Source organism: Blennius ocellaris, assembly GCF_963422515.1.
Source record: "Blennius ocellaris genome assembly, chromosome: 21".
NCBI lineage: Eukaryota > Metazoa > Chordata > Actinopteri > Blenniiformes > Blenniidae > Blennius > Blennius ocellaris.
The window spans coordinates 2310664-2332476 of NC_137670.1; the positions used below are offsets into that span (position 1 = coordinate 2310664).

General features: G+C 47.4%; 2 protein-coding genes across 2 annotated transcripts; one reads left to right on the forward strand and one right to left on the reverse strand.

The window, feature by feature from the left end:
- Positions 1-5939: 5939 nt before the first annotated feature.
- On the forward strand, positions 5940-12074 carry LOC308145513 (S-adenosylmethionine synthase-like; the record flags this gene model as incomplete). Its single annotated transcript, XM_080516977.1, has 9 exons — positions 5940-6048; positions 6964-7041; positions 7347-7469; positions 7541-7653; positions 8923-9066; positions 9754-9972; positions 10699-10881; positions 11716-11849; positions 11972-12074. Exons 1-9 carry the CDS (start codon positions 5967-5969, stop codon positions 12072-12074), a joined length of 1179 nt encoding a protein of 392 aa, XP_080373103.1. The 5' UTR covers positions 5940-5966.
- Positions 12075-13383: 1309 nt separating this feature from the next.
- Positions 13384-20684, reverse strand: LOC308145432 (transmembrane protein 150A-like). The gene is made up of 7 exons (XM_080516876.1): positions 20614-20684; positions 18849-18896; positions 17856-17942; positions 17091-17158; positions 16683-16810; positions 14774-14951; positions 13384-13711 (listed from the first exon to the last, which is right to left on the reverse strand). Exons 1-7 carry the CDS (start codon positions 20676-20678, stop codon positions 13452-13454), a joined length of 834 nt encoding a protein of 277 aa, XP_080373002.1. The 5' UTR covers positions 20679-20684; the 3' UTR covers positions 13384-13451.
- Positions 20685-21813: the final 1129 nt, after the last annotated feature.

A 21813-nucleotide genomic window follows, 5' to 3' on the forward strand; every position in this document is an offset into this window, starting at 1 on the left:
ACCTGGCAACCCTTTATGAAACACCTGTCCAACATCACCACCTCGATGACACCTTGGATATCATCTTTTTTTTTTTTTTCTGATACCAACCTGTATTGTAAAAAAAAAAAAGTGAAAACAGGAATAAAAAGATAAATAATAATTATTAATTAATGTATTAATAAATAAAATAAAATAAAATAAAATAAAATAAAATAAAATAAAATAAAATAAAATAAAATGAAATAAAATAAAATAAAATAAAATAAAATAAAATAAAATAAAATAAAATAAAATAAAATAAAATAACCACTACATGGATATTTATTGATAACTGTCTCATAGTTCCATGGATGGATGGATGGATGGGTGGATGGATGGATGGTGGATGGATGGATGGGTGGGTGGATGGCGGTATGCAGTCACCTTTTGGATGGCGGCCTGCCTCAGCCAATGGGCTGTCAGTGTTTGTTAAATGGAGCAGTGCAGTGGAGGCCGGTTTCATAACGCCGGGACTCGTTATTGAAGACGGGATGAAGTCAGCAGCCAAACTGAGAAGAGCCTTTGTTTGGTGACGGAGCAGCGTCTCCGAGGACGGAGCGACACCGCGCACAACTTCACACATTATTATGGTTTTAGAGGGGAAAAAAAAGCTTTATTTATCTCTATTTATATTTTCCCTCTTTTATTTCCTACTATTTTATACTTGCTGCACACCATAACCTTTAAAAATAATAATAATAATAATAATTATTATTATTATTATAATTATAAGAAGAAGAATAGTAATAACAATTTGATTATTTGTAATTGTTACGTCAAGAGGACCAGAAGCAATATCACAGTTTAACCTTTATAAAAAACCTTTCTGGGGGGTTTTTCTAATCTGCCAATCGATTTTTAAATTGATCCGTTGTGTGTAAAATGTCTCTCCAGGACTTCGAGGGTTAAAGGAAGCCAGCACCAGAATGTTAATGAGATAAAGTCTATTTGAAGGAATCTAATAAACCCCTGAAAGACAAACGCAGCCTTCTGTTAATCAAACTGCCTGTTTTAAAACGTGATCGTATAACTTTATTGAAAATATAAAGTATAAAGTGTTTCTTTTATAGACGTAAAAGAGGGAAAAAAAACTGCTGAATAAAAGCGACATGATGATGGAGAAAAGATGTGTTCCAGTTTGCCCCGGAACTGGGAATTTCCTCGTAGTTTTGTTTGTGGTTCCCACTTAGAAAGAAGGATGTGGGAAAGTGGGAATTCAGAAGGTTGATAGGCCCCGCCCCCTTTGGAATGGAACTCCACCTTTCAAAGTGTTGGGCTCGAAAAACTTGGAACTTTTCTGGAGAAATAAAATAGTTTGTTCCTGATGGAGGTCTGAGCCTCTGATGGAGGTCTGATGGAGGTCTGATGGAGGTCTGAGCCTCTGATGGAGGTCTGAGCCTCTGATAGAGATCTGATGGAGGTTTGAGCCTCTGATGGAGGTCTGATGGAGGTCTGATGGAGGTCTGAGCCTCTGATGGAGGTCTGAGCCTCTGATGGAGATCTGATGGAGGTTTGAGCCTCTGATGGAGGTCTGATGGAGGTTTGAGCCTCTGATGGAGGTCTGATGGAGCTCTGAGCCTCTGATGGAGGTGTGATGGAGGTCTGAACCAGTCTGATGGAGGTCTGATGGAGGTTTGAGCCTCTGATGGAGGTGTGATGGAGGTCTGAACCAGTCTGATGGAGGTCTGATGGAGGTTTGAGCCTCTGATCGAGGTCTGATGGAGGTCTGAACCAGTCTGATGGAGGTCTGATGGAGGTCTGAACCAGTCTGATGGAGATCTGATGGAGGTTTGAGCCTCTGATGGAGGTCTGATGGAGGTCTGAACCAGTCTGATGGAGGTCTGATGGAGGTTTGTTCTGCTTCCTTCAGTCTCTGCTTGTTTGTGTATTTTTCTACCAGTCAGTCGATGTTTCTATTCGAGGCCTTTAAACCCGATGTGAATCCATCTTTTCTTTCTGTGGAGGGGGAGGAGCTGGTGGGGGGGGGAGGGGGGGGGGGGGGGGGGGGCATACCAGCGCGTCTCTCCGGTAACGAGTCGTGTCAAGGCGCTGCACAAACTTGCACAAGGCCGCTCGAGTCCATCAGAACATCAACAGAACCTCCAACTGCACCCCCACCCCCACCCCCACCCCCACCCAAACACACACACACACACACACACACACACACACACACACACACACACACACACACACACACACACACACACACACACACGCCACTGTGAGCGGACAGGTGTGTCCGGTCCAGATGACCCGGACGGTACCGGGTCGTGTCGTCCTCCACGGGCAGGTTCTGCGCTCCCCGCGCCGGGGGCCCCGGTGACCCCGGAGGATTACCGAGCGGCACATATGTGTGAGATCAGCGGCTGCGTCGGCGCGTCCAGCGGATGATAAATGGGCTTGGCACTTTGCGCGCGGCGCCGCATCGCAGCGGCTCCACGAACCATTCCTCTGAATAATGGAAGAATATGAACAAGCACCGAAATCAGCGCAGCGGCTTTAGACGCACGATGTCACGTTACTGGGGGGGTGGGGGGTGTTTATGAGGCTTTAGATCGTTTAGGCCCGAAAGAAGCGAAAGATCCAGAACGACGGAGGGTTAGGGGGGGGGCGGGGGGGGAGGGGGGTGAGGGTTGTGTGCAGAAAAATAAACCACACAAACACTGCGCGCACGCACAAAGAAGAGACGCACCAAGTCGCTGGAAACGCAGCGCATTGTTGTTCTCCCGGGAGGCTCTAATAATGAGATTAAAGACATTGGCGGGGGATTAGTGCGGTTCGGGACGCGGAGGACCTGCTGCGGTCCGGAGGTGATGGAGACGCTTCTCCTCCAGGAATCCGCCTGAAAACACGTCAGCGCGGGAGGTGACGGGCGGAGATGGCCGTTTCGGGTGTTTATCTGGGATGGAGACGCACGCGCGGCGCACAATTGAGGCGCTATAGCGCGCGCACGGCCGCAGGCGGGTCAGAAAGACGCCCGTTTCCTCCGTCCGCAGGACATTTCTCCCCGTCGAGACGCGCCGAGGCCCAGCCTCCTCCACCTCATGCAAAAATCAAATATATATATATATATATATATCAAGTGACAAGACGAATGCCGATGGAAAGAACCGGGACGCGGCGCGCGGCGCGTTTTTCCCGGCTCTCCGCGCGGTGCCCCGGTGTTTTGCACCGGCGTGTGATCGGACACAATAACGGAGAAACGTCGGTGTTTTTCTTACCTGAGTGCAGAGAAGCGGCGTCGTCTCTTCAGCGGCAGCGGCTCACCGGGGCGCACACGGCTTCTGCTGCAGTGGAGGCGGGCGGCCGGAGCGGGGCGCTGCGGAGCGCGCGCGCGCGCGCACACACACACACACACACACACACACACACACACACACACACACACACACACACACACCGGGGGGGTAGGGAAGGCTCCTCCGCCAGGGAGCGCGCAACGGGGCCGGCCGAGGAGCGCGCGCCGCGGGTCCGGTTCTCCTGAGGTTGTAAACAAAGAGGCAAATACAGGAGACATTAAAAAAAAAAAAAAAAACATTTTCACTTTTCTCACACGTCAAATTTGCATTTAATTGTTTCGAGGTCAAACACCGAGGTGAAGCTCAGACACTCTTAAAGTGGCACCACTGGACGGAACGACACGTTTGTTCTGTGAACTTGAAAAGTTTTCCACTTCAGAAAGTTTTAATCTGTCGTTGGGAATCATTGAGGACTGGACTGGAGGCGGCAGGCCGACGCCTCGAGCCTCATTTACAAACACAAACACCACAAAAAAAAACAAAAAAACCCCACAATGTTTGCTTCAAATAAACATCTTTATATTGTCACTGCATTAGAACGACGAGTTACGCTACTACTCCACCAGGAGGCGCTGTGCTGAATTAACACTGCAGCCAAAGAAGAAAATAAAGTGACAGTGACAGCAATTTAAAATTTTTATTTACATTTAGATTTTTTTTTCTGGATTTTTTATTTTCTAGATAAAAAAAAAAAAAAACAATCTTTGAATTCGTTGTTTTGGTTCATTCGGGTCATAAAAGAGGAGAAAATAAAAACCCCAGATGAAGCAGAATGCCGGCGACAATCAGAGCGACAGTCGCTGATCAGAGGCACAAAGGTCGAGTGTTGAAACACGAAGCCTGCGGGGCTGAACACTGCTCCGTTGTGTCGTCACCCCCTCCTCACCCCCCCCCCCCCACCCTCTCACCCCCTCACCCTCTCCTCGCCATCGTCACACAGCAGGTGCCAACTTTTACACCAAGTCGAGAGAAACTGAGGAAAACAGCAGTGGAATTATTGACGCAGAGGCTGTTTGGGAAGGTCGAGGACGAGACAAGACTCTTTGTGTCCTCCATCTCTTTCTTCACCCCCCCCCCCCCTCCTCCCCTCCTCCACCCCCTCCCACCCTCCACCCTCCGTCTCTGTTTTGTTATTTTTTTTTGTGGGAAATCTGCCCGGAGCAGCAGCTGCCACGAGCCGTTTGGCTGAAGATGATTTGGGTTTTATCGCCCAGATCTCCGCCAACCCTTTAAATCCTCACGTGGCCCCAAAGATCCACTTCACTGACCGCGGGAAATTCCAGTTTTTTCCAGGGTGCCTGGACTCCCTGGAAATCCATTTCAACTGTGGCAATAAAGTTTTTTCCTGTGAGTTTCTATCCACATTGCTGCTGTCTCACCTGCCGCTGCCACTAGGGGGCATCGTACCGTCTGGAATTTAAATACCCGTTACCTTGATAGATGAAAGAGGAAGTTCACTGTCACAGCACTACTTTTTAAAAAAATTCCTTTTCTAACATTTTAAAGACGCCCCACGGAGCGAAACCCAGCATTTACAGCAGTAACCGTTTAATTTTAACCACGTCACGTTAGAAGAATGCAGAAAATCCATCGCTCATGATACGACTTCCAGAGAAATTCGATGTGATTTCATCTGGCGAGCGTTTGTGGCGGATTGATTTCACTGAAAAGACCTTCTGTTTGGTGGATTCTTCTCTCGTGGCGGATCGATTCCACATAAACACTTCGGCCGGCGCATGAAAACATCTTCCTCTGTGACGGGAATGTTTGTGTCCCTTTGAAGTAGAGTAGAAAGAGAAAAAGAAAAAGAACTCATTCTGGTAAAGTGTGTGTAAAACGCTTGTGGCAGCAGATCCACATTAAAGCCTCCATCACAACCGGAACATTCTGCAGTGCCTGACTCCATCTGCCTCCACCTGCCTCCATCTGCCTCCATCACTCTGGAGGAAATGTTGAGAAACGGGACTTTAAAACCACGAGGACAAGAGTCCAGAGGGAGACGCTGCAGTTCCGCAGCTCCTCCACTAGAGGGAGACGCTGCAGCATCAACTGTGAACCACAGGAGGTAAACAATGCAGTTCCACAGTTCACCACTAGAGGGAGACAATGCAGTTCCACAGTTCACCACTAGAGAGAGACGATGCAGTTCCACAGTTCACCACTAGAGGGAGACGCTGCAGCTCCACAGCCTGAGTTCTCCTTCATGCAGCGTCCTAAAAAAAAATAAAAAAAACAAAAAAAGACGAGAGAGGCAGAGATAAAGGGAGAGAAGTGAAAAGACAGACTTGAGGAGGAGTGTGTGGAGGTCTGAGTGGTGGTCTGGGTGGAGGTCTGGGTGGAGGTCTGAGTGTAGGCCGAGGGGCCTCAGTACCCCCTGGAGGGGTGAAGGGTGGAGGCTCCACTGCAGCACTGAGCCGGTCTGAACTCAGGACGTCCAGCAGTTCAGGGGTTAACATGAAGGATCAAACGTTCCCCGTCTCCCCTCAATGGTCTCACCCGCTGGTTCACATGCCGCCCCCCCCCCCCCCCCACCCCACCCCCCTCCAGCCGTCCCCCCGTCTGGACGGTGTTGTCTTTGCCTGATGTAGCTCACACTCCTCCAGCTGCTGCGCCCAGAGTGAGTGAGAGTGTTTGTGAGCCGCCATGGAGATGAACGGGAACCAGCAGGCTGTTCAAGACGGATCCTTCATCTTCACCTCCGAGTCCGTGGGAGAGGGGCACCCTGGTGAGTACCGGGCCAGAGTACTGGGCCAGAGTACTGGGGCCAGAGTACTGGGGCCAGAGTTTCGTACCAGTGTACCGGGCCAGAGTACCTTACTAGAGTACAGGGCCAGAGTACCTTGCCAGAGTACCAGACCAGAGTATCGTGCCAGAGAACTGGGCCAGAGTACCGTACCAGAGTACTGTGCCAGAGCACCATACCAGAGTACCGTGCCAGAGTACCGTACCAGAGTACTGTACCAGAGTACTGTGCCAGAATACCGTGCCAGAGCACCGTGCCAGAGCACCGTACCAGAGCACCGTACCAGAGTACCATACCGGAGTACCGTACCAGAGTACCATACCAGAGCACCAGGCCAGAGTACCGTACCAGAGTACCGTACCAGAGTACCGGGCCAGAGCAGCGGTCTGGAGGAGCGTCCAGCTCGTTTCTGTCTCACTGATCATCGATGACTCCGAGGAATGTGCAGAGTGCAGACTTCCAGAGTCGTCCTCTCAGGGATCCTGGAACGACTCAACTTCTCCCGTCAACAAAACGATCTGAGGGTAGCGTCAGGACGGGTCCCGTCACGAAGGTCGTCAAAAACAACGTGTCTCGTGACATTTGACGTGTTGCAGCGCGGGGCAGATTACAGGCCAGATTACAGGCCAGATTACAGGCCAGATTACAGGGAGGTGTGCAGGTCATCAAAAAAACAAAACGTTTAAATTCTTCTACAGGAGGGAAATAAAAGATCCTTCTTCTTTCTGCACCGTCTCATTCAAACACACAGAACCTGTTGAACGGGATTATTTGAAAGACTAAACAATCGGAAGTCAAACGTTGATGGTGCTAATCCTAATCTGGGACCTCCGAACAGCGGCTAGGAATCTGGTCCGTCCAGAGTCTGGAGAAAAAACTAATTCTTGTTCTCTTCAGATAAAATCTGCGACCAGATCAGCGACGCCGTGCTGGACGCTCACCTGAGACAAGACCCCGACGCCAAGGTGGCCTGTGGTGAGTAACTAGTTACTTTAACCCAACTAGCAGACCGGGAGGGGTCAGAGGTCACCGACTCACTAGTTCAGTTCAGATTAATTTACATCGCTCAGGAGGAAGATGCTCTATAATCTGTTAGAGGAGGAAGATGCTCTATAATCTGTTAGAGGAGGAAGATGCTCTATAATCTGTGTTAGAGGAGGACGATGCTCTATAATCTCTGTTAGAGGAGGAAGACGCTCTATAATCTGGATGTTTTACAACTTCAATGGGTGCATACAGATTTCTTCCGGAGTGACACTCTGACCTTTGACCCCGAGCAGAGACGGTGTGTAAGACGGGCATGGTGCTGCTCTGTGGCGAGGTGACATCCAGAGCCAACGTGGATTATCAGAAGGTGGTGAGAGATTTAATCCAGCACATCGGCTACGACGACTCGGAGAAAGGTGGAGAACCGCGACGCTCCTTCTCCCGGACGGAGTCGCTCGGCTCGGCGCTGAATCTCCTCTGTGCTCAGGGTTCGACTACAAGACCTGCAACCTGCTGGTGGCGCTAGAGCAGCAGTCCCCGGACATCGCCCAGGGCGTCCACGTCGACCGGGGGGAGAGCGACATCGGCGCCGGAGACCAGGTGACCTGACGTCACTCCGTCAGATTCTACCGCGCTTTTATACAATTTGGAAGAACAGGAAGTTCACTGCTCAGACAGGAAGTTCACTGTTCAGACAGGAAGTTCACTGCTCAGACAGGAAATCTATTGTTCAGACAGGAAGTTCACTGTTCAGACAGGAAGTTCACTGCACAAACAAGAAGTTCACTTCACAAACAGGAAGTTCACTGCACAAACAGGAAGTTCACTGCACAAACAGGAAGTTAACTGTTCCGACAAGAAGTTCACTGCACAAACAAGAAGTTCACTGCACAAACAGGAAGTTCACTGCACAAACAAGAAGTTCACTGCACAAACAGGAAGTTCACTGCACAAACAGGAAGTTCACTGCACAAACAGGAAGTTCACTGCTCAGACAGGAAGTTCACTGTTTCGACAGGAAGTTCACTGTTCAGACAGGAAGTTCACTGTTCAGACAGGAAGTTCACTGCTCAGACAGGAAGTTCACTGTTCAGACAGGAAGTTCACTGCTCAGACAGGAAGTTCACTGTTTCGACAGGAAGTTCACTGCTCAGACAGGAAGTTCACTGTTCAGACAGGAAGTTCACTGCTCAGACAGGAAGTTCACTGTTCAGACAGGAAGTTCACTGCACAAACAGGAAGTTCACTGCTCAGACAGGAAGTTCACTGCTCAGACAGGAAGTTCATTGTTCAGACAGGAAGTTCACTGTTCAGACAGCAAGTTCACTGTTTCGACAGGAAGTTCACTGTTCAGACAGGAAGTTCACTGTTCAGACAGGAAGTTCACTGCTCAGACAGGAAGTTCATTGTTCAGACAGGAAGTTCACTGCACAAACAGGAAGTTCACTGTTCAGACAGGAAGTTCACTACATAAACAGGAAGTTCACTGCTCAAACAGGAAGTTCACTGTTCAGACAGGAAGTTTACTGCACAAACAGGAAGTTCACTGCACAATCACAATTCCGTGTGCGTTGCATGAACGTGGACGAGATATTGTGGATTAGAAGATGTTGAATTATTCTGTTTGCAGATTAAATGTTTGAGGGGAAATTCATCTATTTTCATTCTGGTTCTCGACGTCAGATTTGGGTGGAGCTCAGGATATTTGATGATTTTCATTAGTGAGCGTTCTTTACACTGGGGTGATCCGACGAGAAGCTAACGGTGACTCTTCTCTTCTCTGTGTGTGTGGAAGTAGAAGAGGATGTAAAGCAGAAGTAGAAGAGTGAGTGTGAAGAGATTATCGATGATCCGTCTCTGGTGTCGCAGGGCCTGATGTTCGGTTACGCCACGGACGAGACCGAGGAGTGCATGCCGCTCACCATCGTCCTCGCGCACAAGCTCAACGCCAAGATGGCCGAACTGCGGCGCAACGGCAGCGTCCCCTGGCTCCGCCCAGACTCCAAGACTCAGGTGGGATTACGGCAAATTAATCTGTCAGTTAATCCGAGTTCAGGAAGCAACTTTGATAAACTGCACAGACATTCCCTGTTTGTTCAAGTCTGTGACTCTTCAGATGTAATCCAGATTATAGAGCATCTTCCTCCTCTAACATCCAGATTATAGAGCATCTTCCTCCTCTAACATCCAGATTATAGAGCATCTTCCTCCTCTAACATCCGATTATAGAGCATCTTCCTCCACTAACTTCCAGATTATAGAGCATCTTCCTCCACTAACATCCAGATTATAGAGCATCTTCCTCCTCTAACATCCAGATTATAGAGCATCTTCCTCCACTAACATCCAGATTATAGAGCACCTTCCTCCTCTAACACCCAGATTATAGAGCATCTTCCTCCTCTAACACCCAGATTACAGAGCATCTTCTTCCGCTAACATCCAGATTATAGAGCATCTTCCTCTCTCTGACTGATTTAACTTCAGCTAAAACTGGATTATTCCCAGATTAAGACTAAACTGCGAGATGAATAAAAAAGTAAATCAAAGTCAAAGTAACTAGTTACTTTTTATCTTTCACGAGGTTAAAGAGCCAAATAAAGACACTGATTATATGGCGTGTACCACAGTTGGCATCCGCGTTACCATGGTAACAGGTCGACATGTGTGTGTGTGTGTGTGTGGTTCCACCTGCGTCAGGTGACGGTGCACTACCGGCAGGAGGGGGGCGCCGTGGTGCCGGCGAGGGTCCACACGGTGGTGATCTCGGCGCAGCACGACGACCACGTGAGTCTGGAGGAGCAGCGGAAGGTCCTGAAGGAGAAGGTGGTGAAAGCCGTGGTTCCTCCCCGCTACCTGGACGAGCAGACCGTCCTCCACCTGCAGCCCAGCGGCCGCTTCGTCATCGGGGGGCCGCAGGTAACGGCGTGGGGGGGGGGGGGGGGGGTTAGCTCCAGTGGTTAACCGTTGATGCTGCAGCGTCTCCTTCTAGTGGTGGACTGTGGAGCTGCAGCATCTCCCTCTAGTGGTGGACTGTGGAACTGCAGCGTCTCCCTCTAGTGGTGGACTGTGGAGCTGCAGCTTCTCCCTCTAGTGGTGGACTGTGGAGCTGCAGCGTCTCCCTCTAGTGGTGGACTGTGGAGCTGCAACGTCTCCCTCTAGTGGGGGGGTCAACATTAACATCAATACGTCAATAAAACACTACTAATAAACCAGTTTAATCAACAATTTATCAACAATTGGTCAGAATGAAAGGTTTGAAGTGATTAATTATAGCAGTTATTGGGAATTGTAGTTGTTTCTGCAGATCACGTGTATAAATAAGTGTTTAATCGGATTTTTATAAATTAAGTTTAAAAAAAACTTTATCAAACAAACTTGTTCCTCATCTTCACTATTCAAACTGTCTTGTTTTTTTATTTAATTATTATTATCGTTTTAAATCACAATTTGATTAATTTCATCACTTTAAACCACAGAGTGGACAAATACAAGTCGTCGGCTTCCAGTGACGTCGTTTCTCAGATTAAATGAAAAAAAACTAGATTTCATCCCCAGAAGCAGTAAAACTTCCTCCGTTTTAACCTTGAAATTAATTTACGACTTCAGCTCCTGAACTAAACATTAAACACTGAATCGTTTCAGGGCGACGCCGGCGTGACGGGCAGGAAGATCATCGTGGACACGTACGGCGGCTGGGGGGCCCACGGCGGGGGGGCCTTCTCCGGGAAGGACGCCACCAAGGTGGACCGCTCGGCGACGTACGCCGCCCGCTGGGTCGCCAAGTCGCTGGTGAAGGCGCGGCTCTGCCGCCGCGTGCTGGTGCAGGTCAGGGGGCTTTTATTGTGAAGGTCATTAACGTTTTAGGGAAATTAAAGCACTGGATCTTGCTGCTAAACAGGTATTTTAGGAAAACTGCAGGTTTTTAAACGGAAGTTAGTTTAGAGGTAATCTGGGGGTTTAACGGTAATCTGGGGTTCGAGGTAATCTGTGTTTAGAGGTAATGGGGGGGCAGAAGATATCTGTAGGGGAGGGGTTGAAGTAATCTGGGGGATTTGTACGTAATTTAGGGACTTTGTAGGTAATCTGGGGTTTTAGATGTAATCTGGGGGGTTTAGAGGTAATCTGGGGATTTAAATATAATATGGGGAGTTAAGAGGTAATCTAGGGAGTTTAGAGGTAATCTGTCGGAGGTTAGATGTAATCTGGGGAGCTTAGATGTAATTTGGGGAGTTTAGAGGTAATCTGGGGAGTTTAGGGGTAATCTGTCAGAGGTTAGATGTAATCTGGGGGTTTGGAGGAAATCTGTGGGAGGTTAGAGGTAATCTGGGGAGTTTAGAGGTAATGTGGGAGTTTAGAAGTAATCTGGGGAGTTTAAAGATAATCTGTGGGAGGCTAGAGTTAATCTGGGGAGTTTAGAGGTAATCTGGGGAGTTTAAAGGTAATCTGTGGGAGGTTAGATGTAATCTGGGGAGTTTAGAGGTAATCTGGGAGTTTAGAGGTAATCTGTGGGAGTTTAGAGGTAATCTGTGGGAGTTTAGAGGTAATCTGGGGAGTTTAGAGGTAATCTGGGGAGTTTAGAGGTAATCTGGGGGAGGTTATGAACGACTGCTGTGAATGAAGTCTCCAGCTGAGACTGATGGTGTTCACCTGTGTTTCCAGGTGGCCTACGCCATCGGCGTGTCCCACCCGCTCTCCATCTCCCTCTTCACGTACGGCTCCTCCCGGAGGAGCGAGAAGGAGCTGCTGCAGATCGTCAACAAGAACTTCGACCTCCGACCGGGAGTCATCGTCAGGTCGGGGTTTCACTGCCTCCGTCCCGTCCAACAGGATTCACACTGACTTGACGAGGGAAACACGTTATCCCTCTGTGTCTGACACACACTTTAACTTTTAAAAACCTCAATGTATCCTGCAGAGAGCTGGACCTGAAGAGACCCATCTACCAGAAGACGGCCTGTTACGGACACTTCGGCCGGAAGGAGTTTCCCTGGGAGGTTCCCAAAAACCTCAACTTCTAGAGTGCGTGGATGTCTTCGTACCGACGGAGGGACAGTCGGTCCGGAGGAGCGAGATCCTACCGGTCAAGAGACAAACAAACCACCGCTAATTTGTGTCACTATCAATCAACATTTTTCTCTTATTTAGTTTTATGGCAGCAGAACCGATCGTCTCGATCTGGACGATCCAAAGACTTAAATCAAAACCTGTTAAATCAAAACCCGACCGATGGTTTTATTCCTTAAATCCACATTGGCGACACAAACGGCTGAAGAGTCGAGGCTATTTCTGCTGCAGACACACGCAAAATACCAAGAGTTGTCAATCTGAAATATGTCAAAGAGAGTTTGAACTTGTGTCTTATGCATCATTTTAATTCTGCATTTGAAACGTGGCTGCAGACAATCTGGAAGTTTTGTTTTGTGGATGTTTTGTGGATCTTGAAGGAAATAAAAGGTGCTATGTTAATTTTTTTTTTTTTACTGCGTTAAAACTTCTTTTGTTTCAACTAAAAAAATAGTCGTTTTCATAAAACTCATGATTGTTGATCATTTCTGCACCATAAATGTATTCGATGTTTCATTAAAGCACATTTTAAGAAGACAAATCATCACGGAGGCGGATTAAGACACGGGTGGCAGCAGAGAATCTTCTGTTTTTAGCGCTGACTGCGGGATTAGTAGAAAACTGGCTCCCTGCACCATCTGGTGGCCACAAGCGGTACTGCAGAAGCTGATTATTTTGTCAAGTTGTACTTTACCTGAAATGATGCACAGCAGAAACCCTGTGAATATTTAACATCTGAAACTGGAAAATGCTTTTCTTGCTCATAACAGCTTTATTTCTTTGGTTTTCTGCAAACATTGTTCAATATAACATAGAAAACACTCCCCTTCTTGATGTTTTGGTCCTTTTGAAGCAGAAGGAAGTCATTTCCCCACACAGTTCCAACTATTTCTTTTAACCGATTACAACAAAATATACAAAGAATCTTATTTGCGATATTAAAAGGCAGCTTCTGTGGCGATATAGTCATAATATGCACTCCAGATAAAGGATAGATTCCAAAAAATAAAATATTTGGTCCATAAAAGCGTTAAAGTCTGTAAATGAAACATTATTCTTGGCACACTGGGACGTCCTCTCATTGTGGAGGGCCTTTGGAAACGTCACCTTCCCTGCTGGAGGTGAGGAGCTGGTGATGTAACAGAACTTCCTGAGTGAAAACAATACGTGGGCTCGCTGTCCAAACCGCCGCCGCCGGAGGGACTTCTGAGGCGCTTCCAGGAGGCTCGGCCGGCGTCGGCGCAGAGCGACGGTTACGTCAAGAGGGAGAAGCGAAACAAACTGAGCGTGTGTCTCTTCGCAGCATCACACCGGTCCAGGTCCATCTCTAGCTACAGGATGGATAAGCTCTCCGGCTGGTGGTGCCCCGCGCCGCCGCCGCCGCCGCCGGCCCCGCCCACCTCCGACTTGTGCCCAGGGAAGCGGCGCGCCGCCCCGCCTCGGGCCAGGACCGCGAGCGTGTCGCCCGACACGCCGCCGAACTCGAAGGCGAAGGTGCCGTAGAAGAGCATGACGAGCATGCAGTAGAGCCACTCGAAGATGGCGGCGGCGTGCTGCAGGGCGGCGCTCTCCTGGCAGAAGAAGACTCCGCCTGAGGATCAGAGGTTAAGGAGGACAATGGCCGCCCGGCGGGACGCCGGCCCGACACAAGACCCGCGACACGTCTCGTCTCCCCGCGCTGCTTCTGCAGGACTCCGGTTACGTAACCTTCGTTCCTTTTTTTCCCTCAACTTTTAATTGTTTTTGATCGGTGCTTTTAACGGGACCTTCCCAGGAGGCATTCTGGGAATTTGGGGGTTTAAAGATGAGGACTAATTGATTTCTTTAGATATTGGACAAAAACAGGAAGAAGAGTTTCCTGCAGGGGTTTTTTTTTGGGGGGGGATGAAAAACATTAAAAAAAACAAACTTAAATGAACTTTCAAGTGCTTAAATGAGAAACTGGGGAGGGGGGGGGGGGGGGGGGGGGGGGCACCATATAGAACAGGGGTGTCAAACATGCGATCTAATCCGGCCCGCCATGTGATTTTAATTTTTTTTTAGTATAAATGTGAAAACTGACAGAGGCTGATCTAAAAACACTAGATTGGCAAAAATGACATTCAAAACCACCCTTGGTCAGAATTTATTAATGCATCTGTGGAGGTCACATGACGCAACACCTTTCACAATAAAAGTGTCCAATTTATGTGAAGTGATACTTTAGACACATAAACTCAAAAAACTTTCCAGATGATGACAAATTGTTTTAATCCTGAATAAAAATACGATATCCAGGTACAGATATTGTGTTTCCTTTTTTGCAAATATAATAATATCTGATTTCCTTTAAAATGTACATTTCAGAATAGACTGGCACATTCTTGCAGTTACAAAAGGATCAAAAGAAGGAAAGACTTTGACATTTGTCCATATCTGCAGTTTAACATGTTACGTTTGACTTGTTCGGCCTCCAGAGGTCAGGTTACGGGTGGATGTGGCCCCTCGACTGAAATGAGTTTGACACCCCCGATATAGAAAACAACCTTTGCTCCTGCAATACCAGCTGTGACCACCAGGGGCTGCAGCAGTCGTGTGGAGTTAGCATGTTCTCTCTCCAGGTTTTCCAGGATATATCTACAGACGGTAGGGGACCAATCAGTTTGAAGGATACTGAGCACGAGGGCGACCAGCGCCAGCAGCGTCATGGCCGCCCGGAGGTGAGCCGCCCGGTACTCGCCCTGCGTCTTGGCCAGCCGGTAGGTCAGAGCCGACTGGAGGCACACGAACAGCATGCTGGACGGGAAGACGACCCCCGCCCCCACGTAGTGAAGCACTTTGGCAAAATCCACCTGGCGAGCACACAAACACAAAACTCCCCGTCACTGGATTTGACCTTTGACCTCCCCGGCGAGGAGCTCGCCGACGCAGCGTCGTCACGGCAACCTTAGAAGAACCTGGTTCATTACTTCTTTCAATTTTTTTTCCCCAACCATCATTAGTATTATCATTCTTCACATTTCTTATTTTGTCTCATTGTCCATTCATTCATTCATCCAATTTTCATTTGTCCGTTGATTCTTTCATCAATTCATCCAATCACTTCCCGGTTTCTTTGTTCAGTGTCAAACCGCGGCGCGTCAAAGACCCCCGGCTGTTCCGTCGGGACGCAACAAAGCAGACGAGGTCAGGGCGACTCGGCATTCTGGGTAATCGCCGCTGAAGTGTCCCCAACAAAAGGCTGCGCGAGGACGAGAGGACGCCCCGCCAGGCGGCCGGAGGACAAACACGGGGCAGAGACACAAACCGACGACGTCCAATTAAACCGCACGTGTCACAAGTCAAGGCCGGCGAGGGCGTAATGGTCCGACTGGCTTCAAATAAATACCGTTTCCAATAGAGGCGCAGTGCGGGATTTCTGCTGCGCGTCTATTAGGAACAGTACGGTAATTACATGTGCCTTTGTTGACACGGAGGTAGTTCTACACATAATCCAGATTAAGATGTTTCTGGCGGCTGACCACCCATCTGACAGTTATTTAAAACTGTTAGCAGTTACATTTATTTTATATTATATTTGTTTACATTTAGTTACATTTAAATCGTCTTACAGTTACATTTGAGGGCGGCCGTGATGCTGATGTGATGTTTAAATGATAATTTACCGGTTACTACTCTTCCTGTAAACGAATGACTAAATCTCCAGGAGAGAAAAGAAGATTGAAGACACACAGAAATATATATAAGCGGCATTAAACACTGGAACTGTGGACGTTTTCTTAGGCTGTTCAAAAGACTCTCCTGTTAAATATATACAAAGATCTTGTAATTTAGTAGTAAAATAATTAATTGTTGTACTGCACTCAATCTTTTAAAAGCAATAAATAAATAAAATACAATAAGAGATATTCTTCAACATAAATACTTTGATAAATTGGTCCAAAATAAAGGCGAGGCGAGGAACTCCAAACTTTATTCTCCATTGCAACACATTTCTCAGAGACGCGTTTCTTTTCTCTCATCTCTCCAACGTGTTACAACAAAACTACTTCCTCTCTATAAAATAAAGTTCCCCACCCCCCTCCCATAGTAACTGTGGGAATTATGTGTGGGGAGCTTTTATTTTGTAGAGCGGCGGAGAGAGAGAGAGAAGAAAAGAGTTCCTGAGAAGTGTGGATCCTCCGACTCCCGTTCATCGGCTCGACAACATTGTTTTATTCTGATGAAATGATTTTAATAAATGTACCTATTAAAATCTATTTTAGCTCTTCGGGCCCCTCTTTGGTATTTAATAATAATTTAAGTAGTTTCTCTTCTTTATTTTAATCACTTTGTCATTTATTTTCACTAATTATGTTTGTTGTGTTTCTTCATTTCTTACATTTTATGGTCATTTCAGAGGTTTGTGTCACTTTTCCTCGTGTTTTTGACGGTTTTCTGTTGCATCACTTTGTTTTGTCTCTTTCTGTTTCTTAGCAGCCGATTACACAGATTACTCAGATTACACAGATTACAGTGTGAGCCAGAACCGACGGCTCCAGATGTGCCTGTGCAGTAAAACGACTTCCTAAGACTGAGCTCACCTGGAAGTTTCCCACCATGATGAGTCCGGCGGCGCAGATCCAGGCGGTGGAGAGGCCGGCCGTGTTCAGGACGCAGTTCTGGTGCTTCTCGATGACGTGGGCGTAACGCAGCAGGCCAATCAGCATCACTGCAGGAGCGGCGGAGGAGGAGGAGGAGGAGTCAAACCAAAGCATCACCTGGGACCTCCTTGATTTTCCCTCCATCTAAATCTGGGCTCACAGGAGCTCCTTTCATTTCCCACAGAACGAGTCCTGAACGAGACCCGGCAGCCGGAACAACTAAACTCTGGCTGGAGCAGCTGCCAAAACAAGTCAGAGGCTCTCAATGTGGCAGTGTGTTCAGTACACACACACACACACACACACACATACACACACACACACACACACACACACTAGAACACTCACCGCTGAAGGCGCCGCTGCTGCATATGAGGCTGAAGAAGCAGCTCTCTGGAGGGAAACTTCCACATTTACTAGAAAGTGAAGCGACGAGACAAGGAGGTGAAACTTTGACTCAAGTGAAACTCCACTGACTGACCGACTGACTGACGGACCGAGGGACAGAGGGACCGACAGACGGACCGATCGACCGAGGGACCAATGGACGGACCGACAGACCGACCGACCGACTGAGGGACCAAGGGACGGATCGACGGACAGACCGATCGACCGACCAACTGACCGACGGACCGAGGGACAGAGGGACCGACAGACGGACCGATCGACCGAGGGACCAAGGGACCGACGGACCGAGGGACAGAGGGACAGAGGGACAGAGGGACCGACGGACGGACAGACGGATCGACCGACCAACTGACCGACGGACGGACGGACCAAGGGACCAACGGTCCGACGGACCAAGGGACCGACCGACTAAGGGACCGATGGACCAACGGACAGACGGACCAAGGGACCAACGGTCCGAGGGACCGACGGACCAACGGACGGACGGACCGAGGGACCGACGGACCAAGGGACGGACGGACCGACGGACCGACGGACCGAGGGACCGACGGACCAAGGGACAGACGGACCAAGGGACCGACGGACCGACGGACCGACGGACCAAGGGACCGACGGACCAAGGGACCGACGGACCGAGGGACCGACGGACCAAGGGACCAACGGACAGACGGACTGACCGACCGACCAACTGACGGACTGACAGACCTGATGAGCGGGACGTTGTCCAGGGTGCAGCAGAGCTCCGTGTCCCTCTGGAACAGCAGCTGCTCTTCACAGGACTCGTTGTAACGCCTGGAAACAATGAGACAGTTTCTATGAACACAAACGTCTCATTCATCCTCATGAACCTCATGAACCTCATGAACCTCATTCATCCTCATGAACCTCATTCACCTCACTGAACTTCATCACAATGTGGATCAAAGTCCGACTCATCATCTTCCTCTCAGGTCAGTTTTACTCACTAAGTGTCGCCTCACTGCTTCATTATGAAACTCAAGGACGTTAATGGTACACACACACACACACACACGTGCACGCACACGCACACGCACACACACACACACACACACACACACACACACACACACACACACACACACACACACAGATCAACTATTGGCAGTAAAACTTTCTACAAGACAAGAAATAATGATAAAAGTATCACGTTTCTTTTAAATACCAGAGGAAAGTTTTCACTCCTCAACTTTAGTTTCCTTCCTGAATTTCACCTCATGAATGTTTCCCTGAATATCTGAGATTGAAAAGTACAACCGGTGAGCAAAGTGTGTGAAACATTAACCATGTCGAAATATAAACAACAACCTTGTTTGCAACAATGTGGAGAACGTGTTTATGTCCGACCATGAAACACCAGGAACCAGGAGGTTCTCATGTTCATGTTGTCACACAAACATCGGGACTACATGAGACGTAGAGACACTTTATAATAGAAACGCTTTCAAAGATTAAATAATCTGGAAAACGAGTCGACACTCGTTTGAACAAACATCATGATCTGAATATTCAACAGTTATTTAACAGGCTTTTACTCTGAAGAGGCTTTCATTTAATATCAAACTGCTTGTGTGTGTGTGTGTGTGTGTGTGTGTGTGTGTGTGTGTGTGTGTGTGTGTGTGTGTGTGTGTGTGTGTGTGTGTGTGTGTGTGTGTGTGTGTGTGTGTGTGTGTGTCGTACCAGTTGTGCACAGGACAGACGTGCTGGTTGTAGAGCGCCATGGCGTACCTGTGGAGGGAAAACAAGACAGACAGGAAGTTGTTTCATCATCCTTCACTCTCACATCTGAAGTAACACACGCTTGAGGTAACACACACCTGAAGTAACACACACCTGAGGTAACACACACCTGAGGTAACACACACCTGAGGTAACACACACCTGAGGTAACACACACCTGAGGTAACACACACCTGAAGTAACACACACTTGAAGTAACACACACTTGAAGTAACACACACCTGAAGTAACATACACCTGAGGTAACACACACCTGAAGTAACACACACCTGAAGTAACACACACCTGAGGTAACACACACCTGAGGTAACACACACCAGAGGCAACACACACCTGAGGTAACATACACCTGAGGTAACACACACCTGAAGTAACACACACCTGAGGTAACACACACCTGAGGTAACACACGCTTGAGGTAACACACACCTGAAGTAACACACACCTGAGGTAACACACACCTGAGGTAACACACACCTGAGGTAACACACACCTGAAGTAACACACACTTGAAGTAACACACACTTGAAGTAACACACACTTGAAGTAACACACACCTGAAGTAACATACACCTGAGGTAACACACACCTGAGGTAACACACACCTGAAGTAACACACACCTGAGGTAACACACACCTGAAGTAACACACACCTGAGGTAACACACACCTGAGGTAACACACACCTGAAGTAACACACACCTGAGGTAACACACACCTGAGGCAACACACACCAGAGGCAACACACACCAGAGGCAACACACACCAGAGGCAACACACACCTGAGGTAACACACACCTGAAGTAACACACACCAGAGGTAACACACACCAGAGGCAACACACACCTGAGATAACACACACCTGAGATAACACACACCTGAGGTTACACACATCTGAGGTCACACACACCTGAAGTAACGCTTTCATGGTCACATAATACATCAATCAATGTTTTAAACATTGTAAAAACAGCAGGTGGTTCTAAAGAAGTGCTACCCGGTGCTGCCACAGTGCTCATGAGCAATGTGCAGACTGAGCTGAGGTCAGAACCATCGATCTTCTGGTCTCCAGCCGTTCTGCATTTCTACCGTCAATAATTCAGTTAAACTGCAGAAGCTGCGTGTTTCTTCACCTTCGACCTGAAGACGACGATTCTGACCTCACTTTTCTCAAGAATTCTGCTTTTCCTCAAACCGACACGGATTCTTTTGGGGGAAAAAAACCTCAAATGGTGACGAAAGTCTGCAGAATGAAGTGTTTTGTGTCGTTTCAATGAATCCTGCCTCCAGACAGAACTGAGGGCTTCATAACACCCACAATGTTAAATACTACATTCAATTAAATCCACAATTTTTCAAAAGGACAAAAAGAGAATTGAAAAATATTTCGACCAATTATATCAATGCATTTTAAGAGTCTGAACTTGTTGAATCGGTTTGATCTTCACATTTTTTTGTGTTAAAATTGGAGCAAAAATGAAAATGATGAAACAAACTAAATCAGTTAAATTGACATAAAACGGAATTTTAATTAAAAACATATCAAACTAATGACTGACAAGAGGTTTAATATATTTCAGTTTCATGTTTTATGAGCTGAACTTATTTGTTTAAAGCTGGTTTTCGTGTGTGTGTGTGTGTGTGTGTGTGTGTGTGTGTGTGTGTGTGTGTGTGTGTGTGTGTGTGTGTGTGTGTGTGGTACTCACACCACCCAGATCCCAGTGATGGTGAAGACGGGCAGACTGACCGGGAGAATCATCCACAACGACATGATGACCTGCAGACCTGAGAGGAAACAAGCAACACAACACACACACACACACACACACACACACACACACACACACACACACACACACACACACACACACACACACACACACACACACACACACACACACACACACACACACACACACACATTGAGCAACACACACACACACAGGGTTTTTGGAGGAACTTGTTGACACCCTTCAGATTATTGATCCTGCATTGATCTTTTGGTTCTGAGACCAATTGAAAGAGGTTTTTTGGGAGTTTTTTTCCCTGCAACTCTTAAAAGCTCTTATCTCGCTGGAGAACGTTTGTCCACATCAGGACTTTAAACTAAAGAAGCGTCACATGACGACACGTCCACATCCGCAAAGAGCAAAACAAGACAAATCACAACACAGATTTCTTCCAAAGTAATTCTTTAGCTGTGCTTCTTAAAGTCCTGCAGGTTATTTAGACACGAAAAGCACAAATATCACCCAAAGATAGGCTCGAGAAGTGAAAACTAAATGAAAAAAATATTCAGTAACTTCGACACCGGGGTGATAAAATACCGAATAAATCACCAAAAGCCAGAAGTGCAAATTGTAGGTAAACATTGAGAAGTCGCAGTTTAATTATTGTTTTTTTGTTTTTTAAGTTTTCAGGAATAAAGAGTTTTTTATGCTTCCAGACTGAAATATTTAATACTTATTGCAGGTTTTGCTGTAATTTTTTAGACAGTTTCAAACCTGATTGTCTCTTGTTTTTAAATGAACCATGTTTGTTAAATGATGTTTGTATGTTGGAAACTGTTTACCGTGTTTTAGAAAAAAAAAAATCGGAGACAGAAAGATGAGAAACATTCGATCCTACCTGGTTCGTTTAGAGATAAAACTTCAGTCTCATGATCCTCAGATCCTCAGAAATCCGAGAAAAGCTGCGCGAAGTCGCTTCATCCTCCAAGAAAATGAGAAGAAATGGAGAGAGAGAGAGAGAGAGAGAGAGAAAATCTCCTCTCTCTGACTTCTCCTCCTCCTCCTCTTCCTCCTCCTCTTCCTCACACATGATCAGTTTGTTTTCGCTCCATTCAAAGGTCTCAGGTGAATCTTAAAACTGTAAAAAAAAAAAATTAATAAATTGAAAAATAAAGT

What these genes read in the sequence shown, in the direction of transcription:
- LOC308145432 (XM_080516876.1), bottom strand. Translation starts at nt 20,678, where the DNA reads ATGTCGTTGTGGATGATTCTCCCGGTCAGTCTGCCCGTCTTCACCATC. An exon ending in GTCTGTCCTGTGCACAACTG is followed by an intron (nt 17,943 to 18,848) that starts GTACGACACACA and finishes CATTGTTTCCAG; the next exon opens with GCGTTACAACGAGTCCTGTG. An exon ending in CAGCAGCGGCGCCTTCAGCG is followed by an intron (nt 16,811 to 17,090) that starts GTGAGTGTTCTA and finishes CCGCTCCTGCAG; the next exon opens with TGATGCTGATTGGCCTGCTG.